An 18,370-nucleotide genomic window follows, 5' to 3' on the forward strand; every position below is an offset into this window, starting at 1 on the left:
TTACACAGAAAGTAATGACTGTCAATATGAAAATGAGGGCATTGAAGCAATCTACCGTGACAATATTTCATTTATGGACAAAAGTACCTTTAAAGGAGATCTCTGGAAAATTTCTAGCAAAAAGGTTTAAAATAGGACTGCATTTTGCAATACAGTTCTATGCAGCTAGAAATCATTACAAGGGGAAGCGATAAACAAATGAAATAAAATGTCCAAACTACTTACAGTTAAGAACAATTTAACTTGTTCTGGTTGCTAAGGGGGCATATTTAAAATGTAAATAAAATAAGTAAAAAGCAATGTACCTTCTAAGACTAAAGAAATTACAAAGGATGTTAATTTTTTAAGTTATCATGTTAAGAAAACATGATGGAATCAGACAGATAATTGAAAAATTACTTACTAATTGTCAAGATGTCTTCATCCACAAATGGTCTAAGAGGACATTAATGGGTAAGCATTTTGTTTTAGATAAATAGTTTTACAAAATGTGCTTTCAAAGTCCCCACTGGAGTCCCATCAGCTGAATCAGGTCCCTTTAGAGTTAGACTATCAGAGCTGAGTTCCAGGGTCCTAGGAAATGTTTATGGGTCACGAAGGAACAGGCGTTTACTTCCCAGGCATCAGTGTTCACATCCAGTCACTTGATCTCCACAGCTGGGCTACTCTGTACTCTCCTGTGTGGGACCCGTCACCAAGGAGTCTGGTCTGGTCAACTTTAGCCTTCTGCCAGTTTTACCGCAAAATACACTCTCAAATTCCTAAAGTTGAGAAATGACCATTAATGTACCATATGCACAGACATGAAGACTGCTATCTTCAAAAACACAAAAGGTTGAAATTAAGAGCTAAACTACTTCAAAATATATAGTTAAGGTGTCACTCACAAACGTATGTCACATCCTGTAAGGGGATACAGATGATAAAAATGAGGATTCAAACATTTGTTTCAAATAGTTATCTTTACATGTATTTTTATTTAGTTTTCCAATAGATTCTCAAAATGCCTGACCATATTGTAAACCCTTCTGATATTTTTTTTAAAAGCAGACATATTTTTTTGTTATTTTCATTGTGGTAACACAGACATAAACTTTACCATTTTAACCATTTGTAAGTTTGCACTTCAGTGGCATTAAGTACGTTCACACTCTTGTGCACCCATCACCACCATCCATTTCCAGAACTTTCTACCACCCCACACAGACACTCTGTACCGTGACACACCCCTCCCGCCACGGGCATTTGCTGTCCCCCGCCCCCGCCCCACTGAATGCTCAGTGTTAGGCGTGGCAACGGGGCCAGACCAAGAGCTAACTCCCCGGCACCCTGCTGGCCGTGGGTCAAGTTCATGCCACTATGCCTCTAAACACTTTGTAAAAGGCCTCAATTTTAATGGTTGAGTCAGTCTCAAGCTCACAAAAAGAGAAGGCAGGTGCGAGCAGACAACCCAAAGCTCATCGGCCTCCAGGAAACAAATGACATGGGTCTGCAAGATGCAGAAGGTGGGACGTCCTGCAGGACGCAGCATTCACGTTACTGAACCCAGCTTGGGTCCGCTCGCCCACGTGCAGCATTACATGTCATGATTAGTTATACTCTGTGACAACTTCAGCAGAGAATTTTTTTCCATATAATGGAAATTTCGTGTAATTTAATATACTAAATAATCTTCATTAGTTTAATATTTCTCTCTGAGATGCCTCAGGAGCCCTTCAGAAAACTCAAAGTCAGCTAGAGAGGGAAACTTACAACCTGTTGTCAAAAGCAGCTCAATATTCCAGGAAAACTTTGCTTTCTTAACAGAGACAGAAAACCATATCCAGTCTTGCACCAGCTTACTTTTAATAGCGAAGTTCATTTAGTTAATTAAATTCAATCTAATATGAGCCCATCTTGACCCCATGCAAAACTCTTTCCTTAAGGTTCCTTTTCCACAAACCTCCCATCACTTTCTGTATCCATATTAGTTTGTCCCTTATTTTTTCTCTATCCAGAAACAACCAGCTCTGGGACAAAATATTCTCCCTTTTTTCCCTTAACAAAGATATTTCTATTCTTTTTTGGCTACACCACATGACATGCGGGATCTTAGTTCCCTGACCAGGGATCAAACTCTTGCCCCCTGCAGTGGAAGTGCGGAGTCTTAACCACTGGACCGCTGGGGAAGCACCTATCCCACTTTCTTTACACACTGAAATTCTTCCCTTATTACTTTTAGTAACTTAATTACATATGTATTACAATTTTTAATCCTTAAAAACTTTAATCTCTACTGAAAACCAAGAAGCAAGTAATTGAACTGTTCTTTATATCAGCATGTTTTGATTGGCAAACTTATGAACACATTCTATAACCTCTAAAAGCATACATTTTCCTATAATACAATTTTTCTCTTTAATGTGGTACAAGACATGTATCTAATAAGCCCAAACATCTTTAGTTTTTTTCTCTCTCATAAGAAGACAAGAGAAGGTAAACTCGGACTTCTCTAGCAATCAATGTTCCAGTATTTTATCTTAATGAAAAATGACTTAGACCTTTAATGAATTTCCATCATATAACTTAATTTAGCAAAACTAAAGTTTCAAGTTACCAAAAATCTGGAAAAACTAATACACGATTATTCCTAAAGAGCTCACCTGAAAGCTTTTATCCCATTTATCTCTATCACTTACGACAATATTATATACAGACGTCCATCCATCCATCCATCCAGAGATCTCATAGCTTATATTTCAATACAAAACTTATTAGTTTATAAATTTTATCCCATTTTCCCCCTCTATTGTAAAACAGCCCTAACTGCATAATAGTAGCATAATTTAAGGATCCATTAACAGGCAACTTCTTTCCTGAATCTATGGAGTATTATGGCCAGGCCATGTTACAAAGGAAAATCATTTTTTTACACTTTATTTGTTTGTGACTGAAAGTGGTCCAGTTCTAGAGAATGCACCCCAAGGGGCTGCATTCAGGAAATAAGCTTGAGTTCCCATACCAGCACACTTACACACAAGACAAATGCACACAAACACACACACACACACACACACACACACACACACAAAACAAAATCTAATTCCCGCAGGACAAAAACAAAGAGTGAAGTCCAACAATTCCCTCAAGTTCCCAAATGAGGGTTCCTGTTTTAATAACAAACAAAATGCAAATGAAAAGATAGGAAATCATGACCTCACGTGTCATGGCAACTCACCCAGCAAATGTAAAACTTTATAACAGTTGGAACAAGTTAAATTTACCTACTTGAGTTTTAAAAGGCTCTTTCCCCTTTTTTCCTTTTGATTTGAAGTTCTACTAATTAACCCAGGCTGAAGTCTCAGGCAATGTGGGTTGTGTTTGCATTTCAAAGACATGATAAGAGTTATGGCTTCAAGCTTTCTCCTAGTAATATTTTTGTTCTCTGAGGGTCAGAATTCTGAGAAAATATTTAAGCCAGCTTTCTCTAACTGCATAGGCAAAAAACAACCAGGTTTGGAATTTCAAAAGAGTTTCATCTTAACCAATTTTCTCCAGAGTCTGAAGAAAGTTGTGGCCATGTGGTGTTAGAAAAAACATTTTTCTTTTTATAGGAGCATAGCTGAACATATACCAGTTTGGTAAAATACACCCTAGACTACAAGACGGAACAGAGCTCTGATCACTCATTTCTTAATTATTCATGGCCGGTGTTGTCAAATATCAAGCCAACAAACAAACCAATGCAATGGAAAACAGTCTCTCAGGGTCGAAGTTCCCTAGTCCCAAAAAGGGAAATTCCCAACCAATGCCCCATCAGAGACAAAGCCAAATGACCAGGCTTCCCTGGTGGTGCAATGGTTAAGAATCTGCCTGCCAATACAAGGGACACGGGTTCGAGCCCTGGTCTGGGAAGATCCCACAGGCCGCGGAGCAGCTAAGCCCATGTGCCACAACTACTGAGCCTGCGCTCTAGAGCCCTCGAGCCACAACTACTGAAGCCCACGCGCCTAGAGCCCGAACTCCGCAACAAGAGAAGCCGCTGCAATGAGAAGCTCGCGCACTGCAAAGAAGAGTAGCCCTCACTCGCCACAACTAGAGAAAGCCACATGCAGCAACGAAGACCCAATGCAGCCAAAAATAAATAAATAAATTTATTTTTTTTAAAAAAAGCCAAATTACCAAGCCTTAGTCCAAAAGGGAAAATCCCAACCAATATTCTGCTATAGAAGTCAATGTGATAGGGAAGAATACTCTGGTGTCACCACACGTGAGCTCCATTACTTACCAAAGACATCTCAACCTGCCAATGCGAGTGCCTTGTTTCTTTTACCACAAAAATCAAAAGCGCTGTGGGCCAAGGATGGCTGGTTGGTAGCAAGGTCTTGGGGCTGCCCCTGAGACGAAGGTGCTCAGGCAGCTGCTGAACAAGATCCATCTCAGTCACAAAAACTGTCACCAAACCAAATCGGGTCCACTCACCCACACACAGTAAAGACACTCTACTGACACCAGGTTGTGGTGAAGGATAGTGCAACGTTTATTGCAGGCACCAAACAAGGAGTTCAGATTTTTGAGCATTAACACTGATCACTAGACAAGTCTAAATTCACCTCCTGTCTTCTTATGAGAGAGAAAAACAACTAAAGATGTTTGGGTTTATTAGACACACGTCTTGTACCACATTAAAGAGAAAAACTGTGCTATAGGAAAACGTATGTTTTTAGAGGTGTGTTCGTAAGTTTGCCAATCAAAACATGTTGATATAAAGAAAAGTTCAATTACTTGCTTCTTGGTTTTCAGTAGAGATTAAAGTTTTTAAGGGTTAAAAATTGTAATACATATGTAATTAAACTACTAAAAGTAATAAGGGAAGCATTTCAGTAAATGTAAGTGTAATGTAATGTAAGTGTAAAGAAAGTAGGATATACATTGTCAGTGAGAGAAGGTATAAAGAATGGAAATATCTTTGTTAAGGGAAAAAAGGGAGAATAATTTTGTTCCAGAGCTGGTTGTTTCTGGATGGGGAAAAAATAAGGGACAAACTAATATAGATACAGAAAGTGATGAAAGGTTTGTAGAAAAGGAATCTTAAGGAAAGAGTTTTGCATGGGGTCAAGATTGGCTCATATTAGATTGAATTTAATTAAGTAAATGAACTTTGCTATTAAAAGTAAGCTGGTGCAGACTGGAAGTGGTTTTCTCTCTCTGTTAAGAGAGCAAAGTTTTCCTGGAATATTGAGCTGCTTTTGACAACAAGTTGTAAGTTTCCTTCTCTAGCTGACTTTGAGTTTTCCAAAGGGCTCCTGAGGCATCTCAGAGAGAAATATTAAACTAATGAAGATTATTTAGTATATTAAATTACACAAAAAACATTATATGGAAAAAAATTCTCTGCTGAAGTTGTCACAGAGTATAACTAATCATGACATGTAATACTGTGCATGGGCAAGCAGACCCAAGTTCAGTTCGGTAACAATTTTTGGCACCCCAGATGGGCTGGAAATCCCATCTGGGTCACCAAAAATTGTTACTGAACTGAATTTGGGTCCACTCACCCACGCACAGTAAGGTCAATCTACTGACACTGGGTTGTGGTGAAAGAAAGTGCAGCATTTATTGCAGGTGCCAAACAAGAAGTTCAGGTCTTTTGAGCATTAGCTGCCCAGACTCCTTGTTTGGCACCTGCAACAAACGCTGCACTTTTCACCGCAATCGGTGTCAGCAAATTGGCTTTACTGTGCGCAGGCAAGTGGACCCAAATTTGGTTCAGTAACATTCAGCCTCATCAATAAAAAAACAGCAAGGAAAATAGGAAAGGGGAGCCATAACAGATTAAAAGATATTTAAGAGCTATGAACCCAATGCAGTGTTTGGATACTGATTTAAGTAAGTCAACAGTAAAAAGATAGTTGTGAGCCAAGCAGAGAAATCTGGACAGGGATGGAGATTAAGGAAGATGATGATGATGTGGTTGTGCTTTTAAACAGCCCTTTTCTTTTTAGAGATACATTTGTGAATGAAAATGATATGACATCTGGAAATGCTTTAAAATAATTCAGTGACGGTGGGAGGATGGGGATGTATAGGTGAAACAAAGTTATGCCTGAAGCTGAGTTATTGGACACGGAAGTTCATTGTTTTAGTCTCTCCGTTTTTGTGCATGTATACATTTCTGTAAGTTTTTTTTTTTTAAAGCATAGCATTCTTACACAATTAAGTCTAAGTTTATATATTTTTATTGTGGTAAAATATATATAACATAAAATTTGCCATTTTTTACCATTTGTAAGTGTACAATTCAGTGGCTTAAGTACAGTCACAATGTTGTGTAAACATCACCACTATCTATTTCCGGCACTTTCTCATCTCCCCAAACTGAAACTCTGTCCCTGTTAAACATGTACCCTCCCTCCATCTGCCTCCCCTAGTCTCTGGCACCCGCCATTCTACTTTTTGACTTTATGAATCTGATGACTCTAGGTACTTCATGTAAGTGGAATCATACAGTATTTGTCTTTTTGTGTCTGCCTTTACCCGGTCAGCATCCTGTTTTGGAGGTCCATCCATATTGTGAGGCATGTGTCAGAACTTCATTCCTTTTCATGGCTGAATAGTAATCCATTGGCTCTACAGACATTCTGCTTATCCATTCGTCTGTTGATTGGACTGTTTCCATCACTTGGATTGTTTCTACCTTTCGGTGACTGTGAATAATGCGGCTATGAACACTGGTATACAAATATCTGTTTAAGTCCCTGCTTTCTATTCTTTTGGGTAATTTCTATTCTTTTGGATCATATGGTAATTCTACGTTTAACTTTTTGAGGAACCACCAGCTGCACCATTTTACATTCCCACCAGCAATCCCAAGGGTTGCAATTTCTCCACATCCTCACCAACACTTGTTATTTTGTTTTGTAATAGCCACAGCTAATGGGTGTGAAATGGTATCTCACATCCATTAAAGTGCTCTTGATTTGCATTTCCCTGATCATTAGTGATGTTGAGCATCTTTTCATGTGCTTATTGGCCATTTGCTTATCTTCTGTGGAGAAATGTCTATTCAAGTCCTTTGCCCATTTTTGAATTGTGCTGTCTCCTTGTTGCTGGACTATAATAGGTTTATATTTAATTTGTGTCCAGGAAGGGAAGTATAAGCGCTCTCTCTGCTGCCACTGCTCTGACTTCTGAGTCATCTGGAATGGCTGGAGCACTCCACCTGTACACACGCTAAGTGGCATCCCAACCGAGGCCATCTGCCATTTGCAACAACTGCCTATGCTCAGAAGCTATATCTGCACATAAATACATTCTAATTTCCTTCCCAAAATTTAAAAGATTTTCAACGGGTCTTAATGCAATGTAAGATGAACCATGGTTTGATATATTGGTTTCTATATTCTGACACCCAAAGCCCAACTACAAAATATTTGCCTATATTTGAGAAGGTAGAATTTACCTTTGAGAATAACTAAATAGAAGTCAGAAGGAAGAAAATAATCATCTCTCAGATGTAAGAAAGTACTTCAAGAGATTTTCTAAACAATCATCATAAAATGAGGAGGATAGCCCTGGGCACCCGTCTTTATTTTGAATAGTTCTGCCAGCAGTGGGGTTAAGGTGTAGCTCAATCTAGACTCTCACAAGGTCCCTGGGACTCAGTTCATGGGCACTTGGGGTGACCGTGAAAGAGGGAGACAAGTGAACATCTCCCACCCTTGACTGCGTCAAAGGTAAGCTAGTAATTGTTACTCTGCTCTCTCAATTAGCGTCTATTTCAATGAAACTTAAGTGAAATAGCTGAGTTTTAAGGGATTTTTACAACTCATCAGACACCTTGAGATGACATCTAGTCAAAGTTGGATATTCACATTAGATTTGTAAATAGAAGAAGGCCAATAATAAAAACTATTTTTAGTAGGAAAAAGAAAGATCGTTCCAATTACATGTCAATAAATTATACCAGGAAGTAAGGAAGAGGAAGAAAACTGGTGTCATCTGTACAGAGAGACGAGAGAATTAAAGGCAAAGGGTTAATGAAACCAAGAGGGGTGACAAACCTCGGGGCCCAGGTGGGAGGGTGTGCCCCCGACACTCAGCCACGCTGAGCCCCACAGAGACGGGACAAGGCCAGTCGCGGTGGGAGATGCCACGGGGGCTCTCAGAACAACAGGTCTGACAGACACGAGAGGACAGGAAAGGCCTGAACCACAATTCATAACCTCAACCTAATAAACATACAGAATTCGCCAGAGAACGCACGTCCTTTCCAAATAAACACAGAATTTTTAAAAATTGATCACAAAAGAAGTCACAATGGAAGTCTCAACAAGTTTTTAAAAACTGCCATCTTCACTGATCAGAATGTGATAAATAAATGTGAGAAATAGATAAAATGCTGTTCTTAAAAAGAACAGTCTTATCTACAAAACAGAAACAGACTCACAGACATAGAGAACAGACTGGTGGTTGCCAAGGGGGTGGGGGATTGATGGAGTGGTAGCTTGGGATTAGCAGATGCAAACTACCATATATAGGATGGATAGACAACAAGGTCCTAACCCTATACAAGGTTACAGTTCCCTGTATAGCACGGGGAACTATATTCAATATCCTGTGATAAACCATAATGGAAAAGAATATGAAAAAGAATGTATGTAGATATATACCTGTGTGTGTATATATATATATATATATATATATATATATATATATATATATATTTATGTACAACTGAGTCACTTGGCTCTACAGCAGAAATTAACACAACATTGTAAATCAACTATACGTCAATAAAATAAATTTAAAATTAAAAGGACAGAGTTCCTACTGCACAGGAAAGGGAGAAGTAACAGTACAGCTGCACCTAATAACTGGGGCTGGTGTGCAAGGAAAAGTGGGTGCGGGGCGGCCCCCAGCCCAACTTCAGGTGGAGGAGGGAAGACAAAGCAGGGGGGCAGCGCCACCGTCCTGCCCAATGACTGTGATGGTGACAGGACAGAGGAGAGGGAAGCACAGAGAGACTGCCCCACAGCCCCAGAGCCTGGCTAGGGTTCAAGGTCACGACCCCAAAATGTCACCTCACAACAACTGTGTCACCAGTGATCCTGGATTGGTGCTGGACCGGGGAAAATGGTGTAGAGGATGTTATTGGGACAAGAGGCAAAATTTGAATTAGATAAGAGTATTACACCAAGGTTAAGTGTCCTGATTTTGGCCATTGTATTCTGGTTATGTAAGATAATGTAATATTCTTTAAAATCACAGACTGAAGTGTTTGGGTGAAGTGTTTGGGTATCAAGGGGTATGGTGCCCACAGTTTACCATCAAATGGTTTAGACTGTGTGAGACAGAACAAATGGGGCAAAATGTGAACAACTGAGGGTTCTGGGTGGGCACACAAGGAGCTCTTAGCACTCGTCTTGGAATTTTTCTGCAAGTTTAAAATTATATAAAAATTTTTAATTACCATAAATAAATACAACGAATCATCTAAATCCAGCGTTCTACAAGCACCTGTCTGGCCCGATCTCTTCAAAATCTCAGTGCCGTAATAGAAACTGTGGGGTAGGGAGGACTGCTATAGCTTAGAGACAGAAAAACGTCACTGAATGCAACGCAGAAGCATGGCTGGGTGCTGGTTTGGAAAAGAACGCAGCCATAAAAGTCACCTTTAGAACATCTGGGGGACATGGGAATACGGACTGGGTAGTAGATGGTATAAGAGAATGACTATCGACCTTGTGAGGTGTGAAAACGGCACTGGCGTTACGTGGGAGACGCAGGCGTAAATATTTAGAGGTGAAGGGTCATGACATCTGTCATTGTCTGAAATTGTGCTGTGCATGTGCGTTGTTAAACACGGTAAATGTTGATGGCTCAGACTAGGTGAGGGGAGGACAGGTGTTCAGTGAACTCCGTGCTCATTAGAAAAATAAAACAAAGGGAACCACCTGCTTGCAGACTCGTTTACCTTCTCAACTTCTCCACCTGATGCCTCCTGGGCACTGAAAACCTAGCCCGTCGGACACAGAACGTGGATTCCGCCCCACCCCATCCTGCTTCTCCACACGTCTTCCCGTCTCAGCAAACAGCGCCGCCCGCCCAGCTGCTCCAGCCAGACGCCCCACCGTGGTCCCCAATTCCTCTGCCCAGCAGCCCTACATCCAGCACCGCGGGCCCTGGCCAGTCTCAGCAGGGGCTGCGGCCTCTGACCAGGGTCTGTGTCTCCACTCCTGCCCACCCCCAACCTCTCCTCCTGGAGTCTCTTTGCAGTATGTCAACCAGACCCCACACCGGGATGGAGGTGGTCCATTCACCCTCGACCTGTTAGCCGCTTCCCTCCAGCCCACGGGGTCTCTGTCTTATTCAAGGTGCCCCCAGTGTCTGGGACAGAAGCCTGGTTACAGTCGGAACAGACCTGTGGGATGAGATGTGTACTGAAATAATTTAGGAAAATCACTGAAGACTTTTGTGTATCACATCTTTAAGAACAAAAATGTTCATGCAAGTAAGAGGGGGAAAGTCACTACGGAAACAGGAAGGACACAAGGGTTTAAGCTACCTACATTCTAATTCCCCCCCAAATTGCTACTGACATCACTTCAGCCTGTTTCTTGATGGGTCTTGTAATCCGACCCAGAAACGATCTACAAATTCAATGTAACTAAATTTCAGAAATATTCAGAAAGCCTAATACACATAAAAATTAATGTCCATAAGCTTTTAAACCTATTTAATCTTTGAGTATAGATAGTGACAGTTAAGTTTTTTTATTGTAAACACCTTCATCATATTTGAATGAATCATATAAATAATAATTCACCACTATTAGGTACACAGAGCCAACCACTAAATCATTTTTTAAAATATAAAAGCTTTATTTTATTACAATAGACCAAGTCTATCACTAAAAACTAATGTTAAAGAGTAACCACATTATAAATAACCATAAATGATCCAAGCAGCACAAACTTGACACAGGTATTGCTTTAAAAGGCAATTAAATATACAATGAAAATAAGGAACTTGATGAAATTACGAAACACACAAGGTGGAAATGCACATGGGCACAGAAAAGGGAAACGGAGAAGACAAACTCTTACACTCAGCCCAAGGGGCCTCATTCCAGGCAGCGTGGGGCGCTCGGCCAGCCGCTCCCTCAGGATCTAGATACGGAAGGTTCTTTTTAAAAAGGTTCCACGTTTATAGTGCCAACCTCAGCTCGGTTCTCTAATCAGGCTCGTGCTGCTGTCAACGGCAGCGACCACACGACAGCCGGGGCCAGCAGCAAAGCCAGGGTGCTCTTCGCTAAGGCCTCATCCCACGCGCCCTGATCCCCCGAGTTCTGAGGCCGGTACCTGGACCCAAGGTCCCCCCAAGGCAGAGCACAGAAGCCAATGCAGGGGATGTTCTCTCATCTGAACCCCCAAGAAGGGGGCAGGTGGGACCCTCACTCAACCAGCATCCGCTCCCACCGGGAGCCCAGCTGGCCTGCAGGGAATCAATGGCCCCTCGGCCCAAACAGACAGGGTCAAGGTCGAGCTGGCTGTACTAAGGAACTGAGATGCCCGAGCCCCCAAGTCGCCCCTGATCCCCCAGGCCGCAGCGTTTCTCTTCTCTGCCTTCTGAACGTGTTTGAAGTCCAGACTGTTTATTTGACATTTAATTGCCTCTTTTTTTTTCTATTTGTGCTTTATCCCTTTCACAACATCTTCTGAGGGGGGAAAAAAAAAATCATATCCTACAGGCAGGTCTCTGAAACCCCTTTAAGCCCCCAAACAATCCACTGCACAGGCGGGTGCCTAATTGCTGGCTGACCACACATCCAGGCTGCAGTTAGCACCTTGCTAAGTGAGGAGCGGGGCATTATTCACACCAGACTCAGCATCTGACATTTGGTTCCACGAAACAAAGGACAGTTTGGGACACCTTAGAGGAAAAAGGATAAAAAACAACACTGATACCTTTACAGGATTCTGGAAATCTCCTGGCCTAGATACTAACCTTTTTAAGAGAATCTCCATGTCTTTCCTGAATATATTTCAGGAACGCTGTGGTCCACTGCAGAGTCGTTGCCTTATCGGTCTCGGCGTTGCAGAACGGGACTAAAAGATTCAACTCATCACAACAAATGCGGATTCTGCGCCTACAGTCAAAACCCAAAGTAATCACATAGAGAAGCTGAAGCAGAACATAGGAATAAAGCAGGTGTCTGTGTGTCTTGAAGAATCAGCTCGCGGCCTGGCCACTGAGAGCGTACGAAGGGCAGCCCCCCACCTCGGGGCTCCCCTCTACAGCGGCCAGCCCCCCCTCAGCGGCCCACTAAGCCCAGTTGCGCTCCCTGGAAACTTTCCCGTTTACTTCTCCTGGGCCAGGAGCAAGGACCAGGTCCAAGTCTCTAGACCAAGGATGGACCCAAACCCCCTGAAATTGGAAGCAAAATTGTGTGTGTGTTTCTTCTGGGCAGGACATTCTTTCACTCACCTGCCCTCCAGGTGCCAAGGAAGTCACAGAAGCTAGGATTCACAGCTTTGATTCTCCAAGGGGCCCCAGTTCATAAAGGACCACAGACTACCAGCCTGTTAATATCCCCAAACCCGGTCTTTTTAGGGATGACTTACATCACAACTGGAGCCTTAGACCATTTTTAACTTTTACGTATTACATTCAGATAATACAGTCCTTGTTTCTATTTCCCCACCTGTACACTCAGAACTTTAGAGCAAACTTTGTAAGGTAACAAGAGCAGGAATTCACTAGATGCTCTGTAAGTGCAGGCACCGGGCCAGACGCTGCATTTCAGCTTGTTTAATTCTTGCGTCCCATCTACACAGTAGGTAATATCCCCATTTTATAGACGAGAGACTCAGATGGAGAGGTAAAGAATGTGTAGGAGGTTGTTAAACTAGGAAATGGCAGAGTAAGAATGAAAACTTTTACCGTCAACACATAGTACGTATAAGGCTTTTTTTCAGATGGTAGGTATTCAGTAAATGTTTATTAAATAAATATAAACAATGCCCGTTATAATTCACGGTGAGCTCAGTGATGCCCTTCACTTGGCGTGTGTGTGCAGACACATCCTTAGGAAAGGTATCTAGCTGCCTAGCTTTAATATATCCCTTTAAATAAATAAATTTCCACTGCTCAACACTGTAGGTTCAGAGATGAATATTTGTCTTGCTCAATGCTCTATTTCCTGAGCCTAAAACAGAAACTGGTACAAAGTACTCAATAAATGACTAAGTTAATTAATTATATGTTAGGGAATCATCCCGTACCCAGCTGCAACAGAAAAATTAACCATCTTTTGCTTCTACACAGAACAGCACAAATAAAATCCACAGATAGAACAGCTTACATAAGCTGTAACTTCCTCCTTCTTCAATATCCTTAAAAGGACCAAGCAAAACTGAGTAACCCAGCGTGCAGGCGGACTCCCTCCCAGGAAGGCTGCCCTGGCCAGCACCTGGGAACTTAGATTTCGAGGGGGTTCCCCCCACCATTGGTCACTGGCTTATGCTAAACACCAGCTTTCCTTCTGGGCGTCTGGGATTTGGCCGCATGCCAGGTAAGGAATGCCCCCCCCCCCCACGACCTGCCCCCAGTAGGATTCAGGGCCCCGAGTCTCTAAGGAGCTTTGCCGTCCGGGAACATGTCATCAGTGCTGGGGGGTGACAGGCATCCTGAGTGGTTCCACTGGGAAGTGTTCTGGGGAGCTGCCGCCTGGGGCCCCTAGACCTCTCCCCACGCGCCTCTGCTGACTTTGCTGGGTTCTTTGTCCAAAATAGGTCAAAGCCATGAGTCCTCCTAATGAATCATCAAACCTGGGGGTGGTCTTGGGTACCCCCATCCACCTAGCAAATCAAGGTGACCATTGACTCTTGCCAGCTTTCCCTCCCTTGAACACAGAAATGGCTACACCACTGCTTTCTACAAAAAGGTGCCTGTTACCACCACTGACTGTCATCAGCTTGGCGTCTAAGACAACTGTATACCACCGACTCCACGCATTACCTTCTATCTCTTTCCATGCGGTTGTGCCTCTCCCTGCGCTGGGACCTGCCCCCCTGGGGCCCGCTCTGGGTCTGCTCCCTGAGGGCGACCTGGGACGCCTCCACCGACTGCCAAGCGCCCTGCGCTGCCGTGGGGGCTTCACCCACATTCTGGAGCTCTCCAAGGGCTCTTCGTTCCATGCTTGTGTCCAACTGACGCATCCTACTCCGACTCTTCTTATTTATTGCTTGTTTACATAGCGCTTCTTCTTTGCAAAAGAAGGAAAAAGTGGTATTTTAATTTTTTTGTTCTTCTAAACTTACCCTCGTGAATGCTGAATATATTTTTTGGTATTTTCGATCCAAGATATAAACATGAATGGGTAAGGAGCACACAGAACTGAACAGGAAGCACTCCAAAATTCCATAGGAACGGTTGGCACAAGGCCCTAGGTTTCAAACTATAAAGCTGAACATAAACTAAATTAAAACACCCCAGGTATTATGTAATCAATACAGCTTGTCAAAAGTCCCCCTTTTAAATCAACAGACCTTTTAACTGTCATCTATGAATAAAAAAACCAAGAAGTTGTTTGATTTTTCTGATATTCAGAATGGGGAAAAAAAAAACAACCTAGAAACATTTTTTCCAAAAGATTTTCTTGATATGCAATTATTCTAATATGACAATTGATATTCTAACTGCAATGCTAAGAAGAGGACAAAACCTAAGTGGTTTAGGATTAGACATGCCCTCACCTTACAAGTGAGATTCCCCCAACAAAAGGAGTAATCACATCACAGCTTTGACCTGTGCTACAGAAATATGTCCAATTTCTATTAAAGTACAGCAGGCGTCTAATTAGTACCTGTGGTGATGTGCATTCCCGAGGTACCGTACAAAGCCAAACCCTCTACAGCGGAAGAATCACCTAACACAAATTTCAGAATGGTGATAACTTTTCAAAAGACATAGAGAGGAATTCACAAGTATTGGTAATATTTTGGTTCTTCAGCTGAGTAGTCAGTACAGGGACTATTTTAATATTAACCTTTATACCTTATAAATGTTAACGTATACTTTCACGAGCAATGTCATAAGAACAAGGGAAAATTAATCACTGGCGTGGGAGAAAGAAGGAGAGCTCCATCCCTACCCTGTCTTTATCAGCTCTTGAAAAGCTGAGTGTAAGCTGTGTTATTGTTGGATAACTCGAAAAAGAATGTTTTCCAGGAAAAACGGATTGAAGGTTAACGTCAGGGGTAAGCAAAGTTTGCCTTCAGAAGTTTCTTTATTTCTAAAACTTTCTGTATCACCTTATGGCCTCTTGCTCCCAATTCAATCCTTTGCCCATCTGCAGATCGTCCCCTAAAGCTCTGAGCGGATTTCAGACTCCTGCCTCACTCATGAAGTATGAAATAAGAGAAAAAAAAAAACCCCTAAAAGTGCTGTCAGTAACTTGAAGGTAACGAAAATGTACCTAAGTCTATCATTTTTCTGTTTAAGGAGGTTACTGTTAAGAAAAAGCAGCCCCTAAACTCAACGTCTCCAGGCCAAGTATAAATGTGATGTTCAAAATTCGCAAGGATGTTCAAAGTGAGGTGACTGGGCAGAGGGACGGAAGGATTCCTAAGATGCAAGCAGACTTCCCAGATCGTTTCATTTGTTTATAAACCACCTCTCTCCCCTCCCCAACCCATGGCCAAAAAAAAAAAGGGGCAAAGACATCAGGCAGGAGGAGAAAGCACCTGCCAGCTTCTGTTTTATCGCTTACCTCCTACTTTAATCCAAACTTGCTCAGGCAAAGCTTTGTTTCTACTACCCAAAGTCTGTTTAGTGGATTCAATTTCTTGCTGATAACAGAAAGAAAATGCTCTCGGCAATCCAATATCCTGATGCTTGGTAGCTTCAAGTACAGAACACGAGTTACTAGAACTCTGGAAAAATATGAAGCAACAGGAACTTTATCAACAGGTGACAATCTCCTTTCTACGCACAAATAAAATGCACTTTAATAGAAGTAACGTCAAAGCTATTCACATGAACTTGAAGAAGTTTAGGTGCACTAAGGATTTTTAAATATCCCCGAACCACATAAATACTCTCGATTTTAAAAAGTTATTGAGCTCAATGAAAGAAAAAAAAAATCCTTGGGACCTAACTAAAATACAATTTATCCATTTAATACAAAAGAGCAAAGCTTCGCAAATCATTTTCCCTACCTGTGTTTGTGAAAGATTAGAATTTCCACTAGTAGAGCAACTATTTGCAGTAAACAGAGGGTATGTAAATTGCAGAGCAGTAGTTGCTGCAGCAGTTTTATTTTTCACTAATGTTGTACATTTGTTTTGTTGCTGATGAAGAGGAACATTCATTAATTCAGATGGATGGCGAATAAGAGTTACCAAACTGCCAAGACAAAAGAAACCCAGAAACACATGAAGAGTATGTGGCAGGTAAGTTTCCTGAAACACCACAATCACTAACTATCACACTCTAATGGTTAACATTTGATTTTCTAGATAGGAACTCGAATCTGTTACCATGAATGCCCCCCATCATGGAAATCTCTACAAAACAATTATCAGCTAGTGTTGTAGGGGACAAGTTCAAACTTTCTTCCTCACACTGGAAGGTGTGGCTGTGTGTCATCTTTTAGTTACACCTCCCTTCCCATCACACTTCTGACACCAATCTCTGTTTTTTTGGCCATCCTCCAAAATCTGACGACTATGGGCAAAATGGGGAAAACTACAGGGTGGGGACAGACAGAAAGCTGAGGAGACACCCTAGCAGACAGGCTACTCCTCTCCGAGAGTTGTTGCTGCGAGATCACTTATGGGCTGGCAGTCTGGCTGAAGGATGAAGCTGCATTTTACACTCAAAGCCTCACAACATGACGTCTTTCCTCCCAGGGGATGCATCTGTGCAAGGAGAGGTCAGCCTCAACCTGAGTCAACAGAGGGAGAAGCAGAGGTCTCTCCTGACATTTAGGTGGGTGATTTGGGGGCAAAACCTTTGTTCCTCAAGAACACGTGTGCACTTATCTCATCTCTCTTCCACATGCAGACGCAGAGTGCACACCACAAAGGTAATGCTGCAGGGTGTGTACTTAACATCTGCTTGCTATGCTTGCGCAGAGCACACAAACTTTCAGCTCAGTCTCCAGACCCACTGAGGTCTGCTCCCTGTTAAGATGCAAGCTGCAGTGAGGCCGCTGGCCTCTGCACAGGACCCTGGTTTACACCCGGACCCAGGCTGGTGCCTCTCTGCAGAGGACCCTAGTTACACCCGAACCCAGGCTGGTGGTCTCTGCAGAGGACCCTGGGCTACACCCTGACCCAGCCGGGCCCGCTCCCTGGGGGATGCACCCACTTGTTGAGCGCCATGCCGGTCTCGGGGGGATCCGCGCCGCGCGGGGCTGGCGGGGGCTCGGCGGGGATGCTGTTGAAGCGGTCCTCCAGGCGGACGCGCACTGCCGATTTGGCCCGCGCCTCGGGAGCGCCCTCCACGTTCTCCTTGCCGGCGCCGTCGGGCGCCTTGGGCCGGGGTGCGCCGGAGCCCGGGCCGTCTGCGCCCGGCGTCTTCTCGGCGGCGGGGGGCGCGCCCGCCTCGCTCAGCAGCATCATGCGCAGCTCCTGGAAGTCGATGTGGCCCAGGCACTGGTTGGCGCCCGCGAAGCCGCCATCGGCCAGCGCAGGCGGGCACAGCACCGGGTACACGGGCTGCGCGCCCGCCGCCGCCGCGCCCCCCGCCGCCGCGAAGCCGCCCGCCGCCGCGCCCGGCGCCGCCGCCGCCAGGAAGGCCGAGTTGAGGCGCGTCTCGAGCTCGCCGTCGGCCGTCACCGCCTCCATGTGCGAGTAGAGGATTTGCTGCAGCTGCGTGTACTCGACCTCGGTCATCTCCACGAGGCTCAGGTCGGTGGTCGCGACGCTCAGCCCCGCCTCGCCCGGCGCCGCGTCCGCGCCCTCGGGGCCCGCCGGCCCGCCCGCCTGCGGCGGCTCCCGCTGCCCGGGGCCCGACATGCCGGCGCCAACGGCGTGGGGCGCGTGGGCGGGCCGGCAGGGCCAGGCCGGCCGGGCGGGCGGGAGCGCGGAAACCGCCGGCCGCAGCGCGCCTGCGCCGCCCGCCCACAACGGCAGCCCCTCCCCGGCGTGGCCCCGCCCCTGCCCGCGGCCCCGCCCCGCGGCCCGGCCGCACCAACCGCCCGCCCCGCCTCCGCCGCGGCGCCCCCTCCCGAGCTGCGCGCGCAGGTCGGGGGCGCGGGGGTCGGGCGGCGAGGCTGCGGGGCTCGGGGCGCGGGGCCAGGCCGTCCGAGTCCAGTGCCTGAGGGGCCAGACCACCCGGGTCGAGTGTCCGCGGGGCCGCCCGGGGCCTGGCCGGGTATCAG

General features: G+C 44.4%; 1 protein-coding gene across 1 annotated transcript; it reads right to left on the reverse strand.

Moving 5' to 3' along the window:
* Positions 1–21: 21 nt before the first annotated feature.
* Positions 22–18,077, reverse strand: TCFL5 (transcription factor like 5). The gene is given in 7 exon segments (XM_007198651.3): positions 22–671; positions 673–761; positions 11,989–12,130; positions 14,002–14,248; positions 15,755–15,917; positions 16,203–16,389; positions 17,356–18,077. Coding segments are annotated over 7 exon segments (1,509 nt in total). The 5' UTR covers positions 18,006–18,077; the 3' UTR covers positions 22–640.
* Between the last annotated feature and the right edge of the window lie 293 nt (positions 18,078–18,370).

Source organism: Balaenoptera acutorostrata, chromosome 15, assembly GCF_949987535.1.
Source record: "Balaenoptera acutorostrata chromosome 15, mBalAcu1.1, whole genome shotgun sequence".
Taxonomy (NCBI): domain Eukaryota; kingdom Metazoa; phylum Chordata; class Mammalia; order Artiodactyla; family Balaenopteridae; genus Balaenoptera; species Balaenoptera acutorostrata.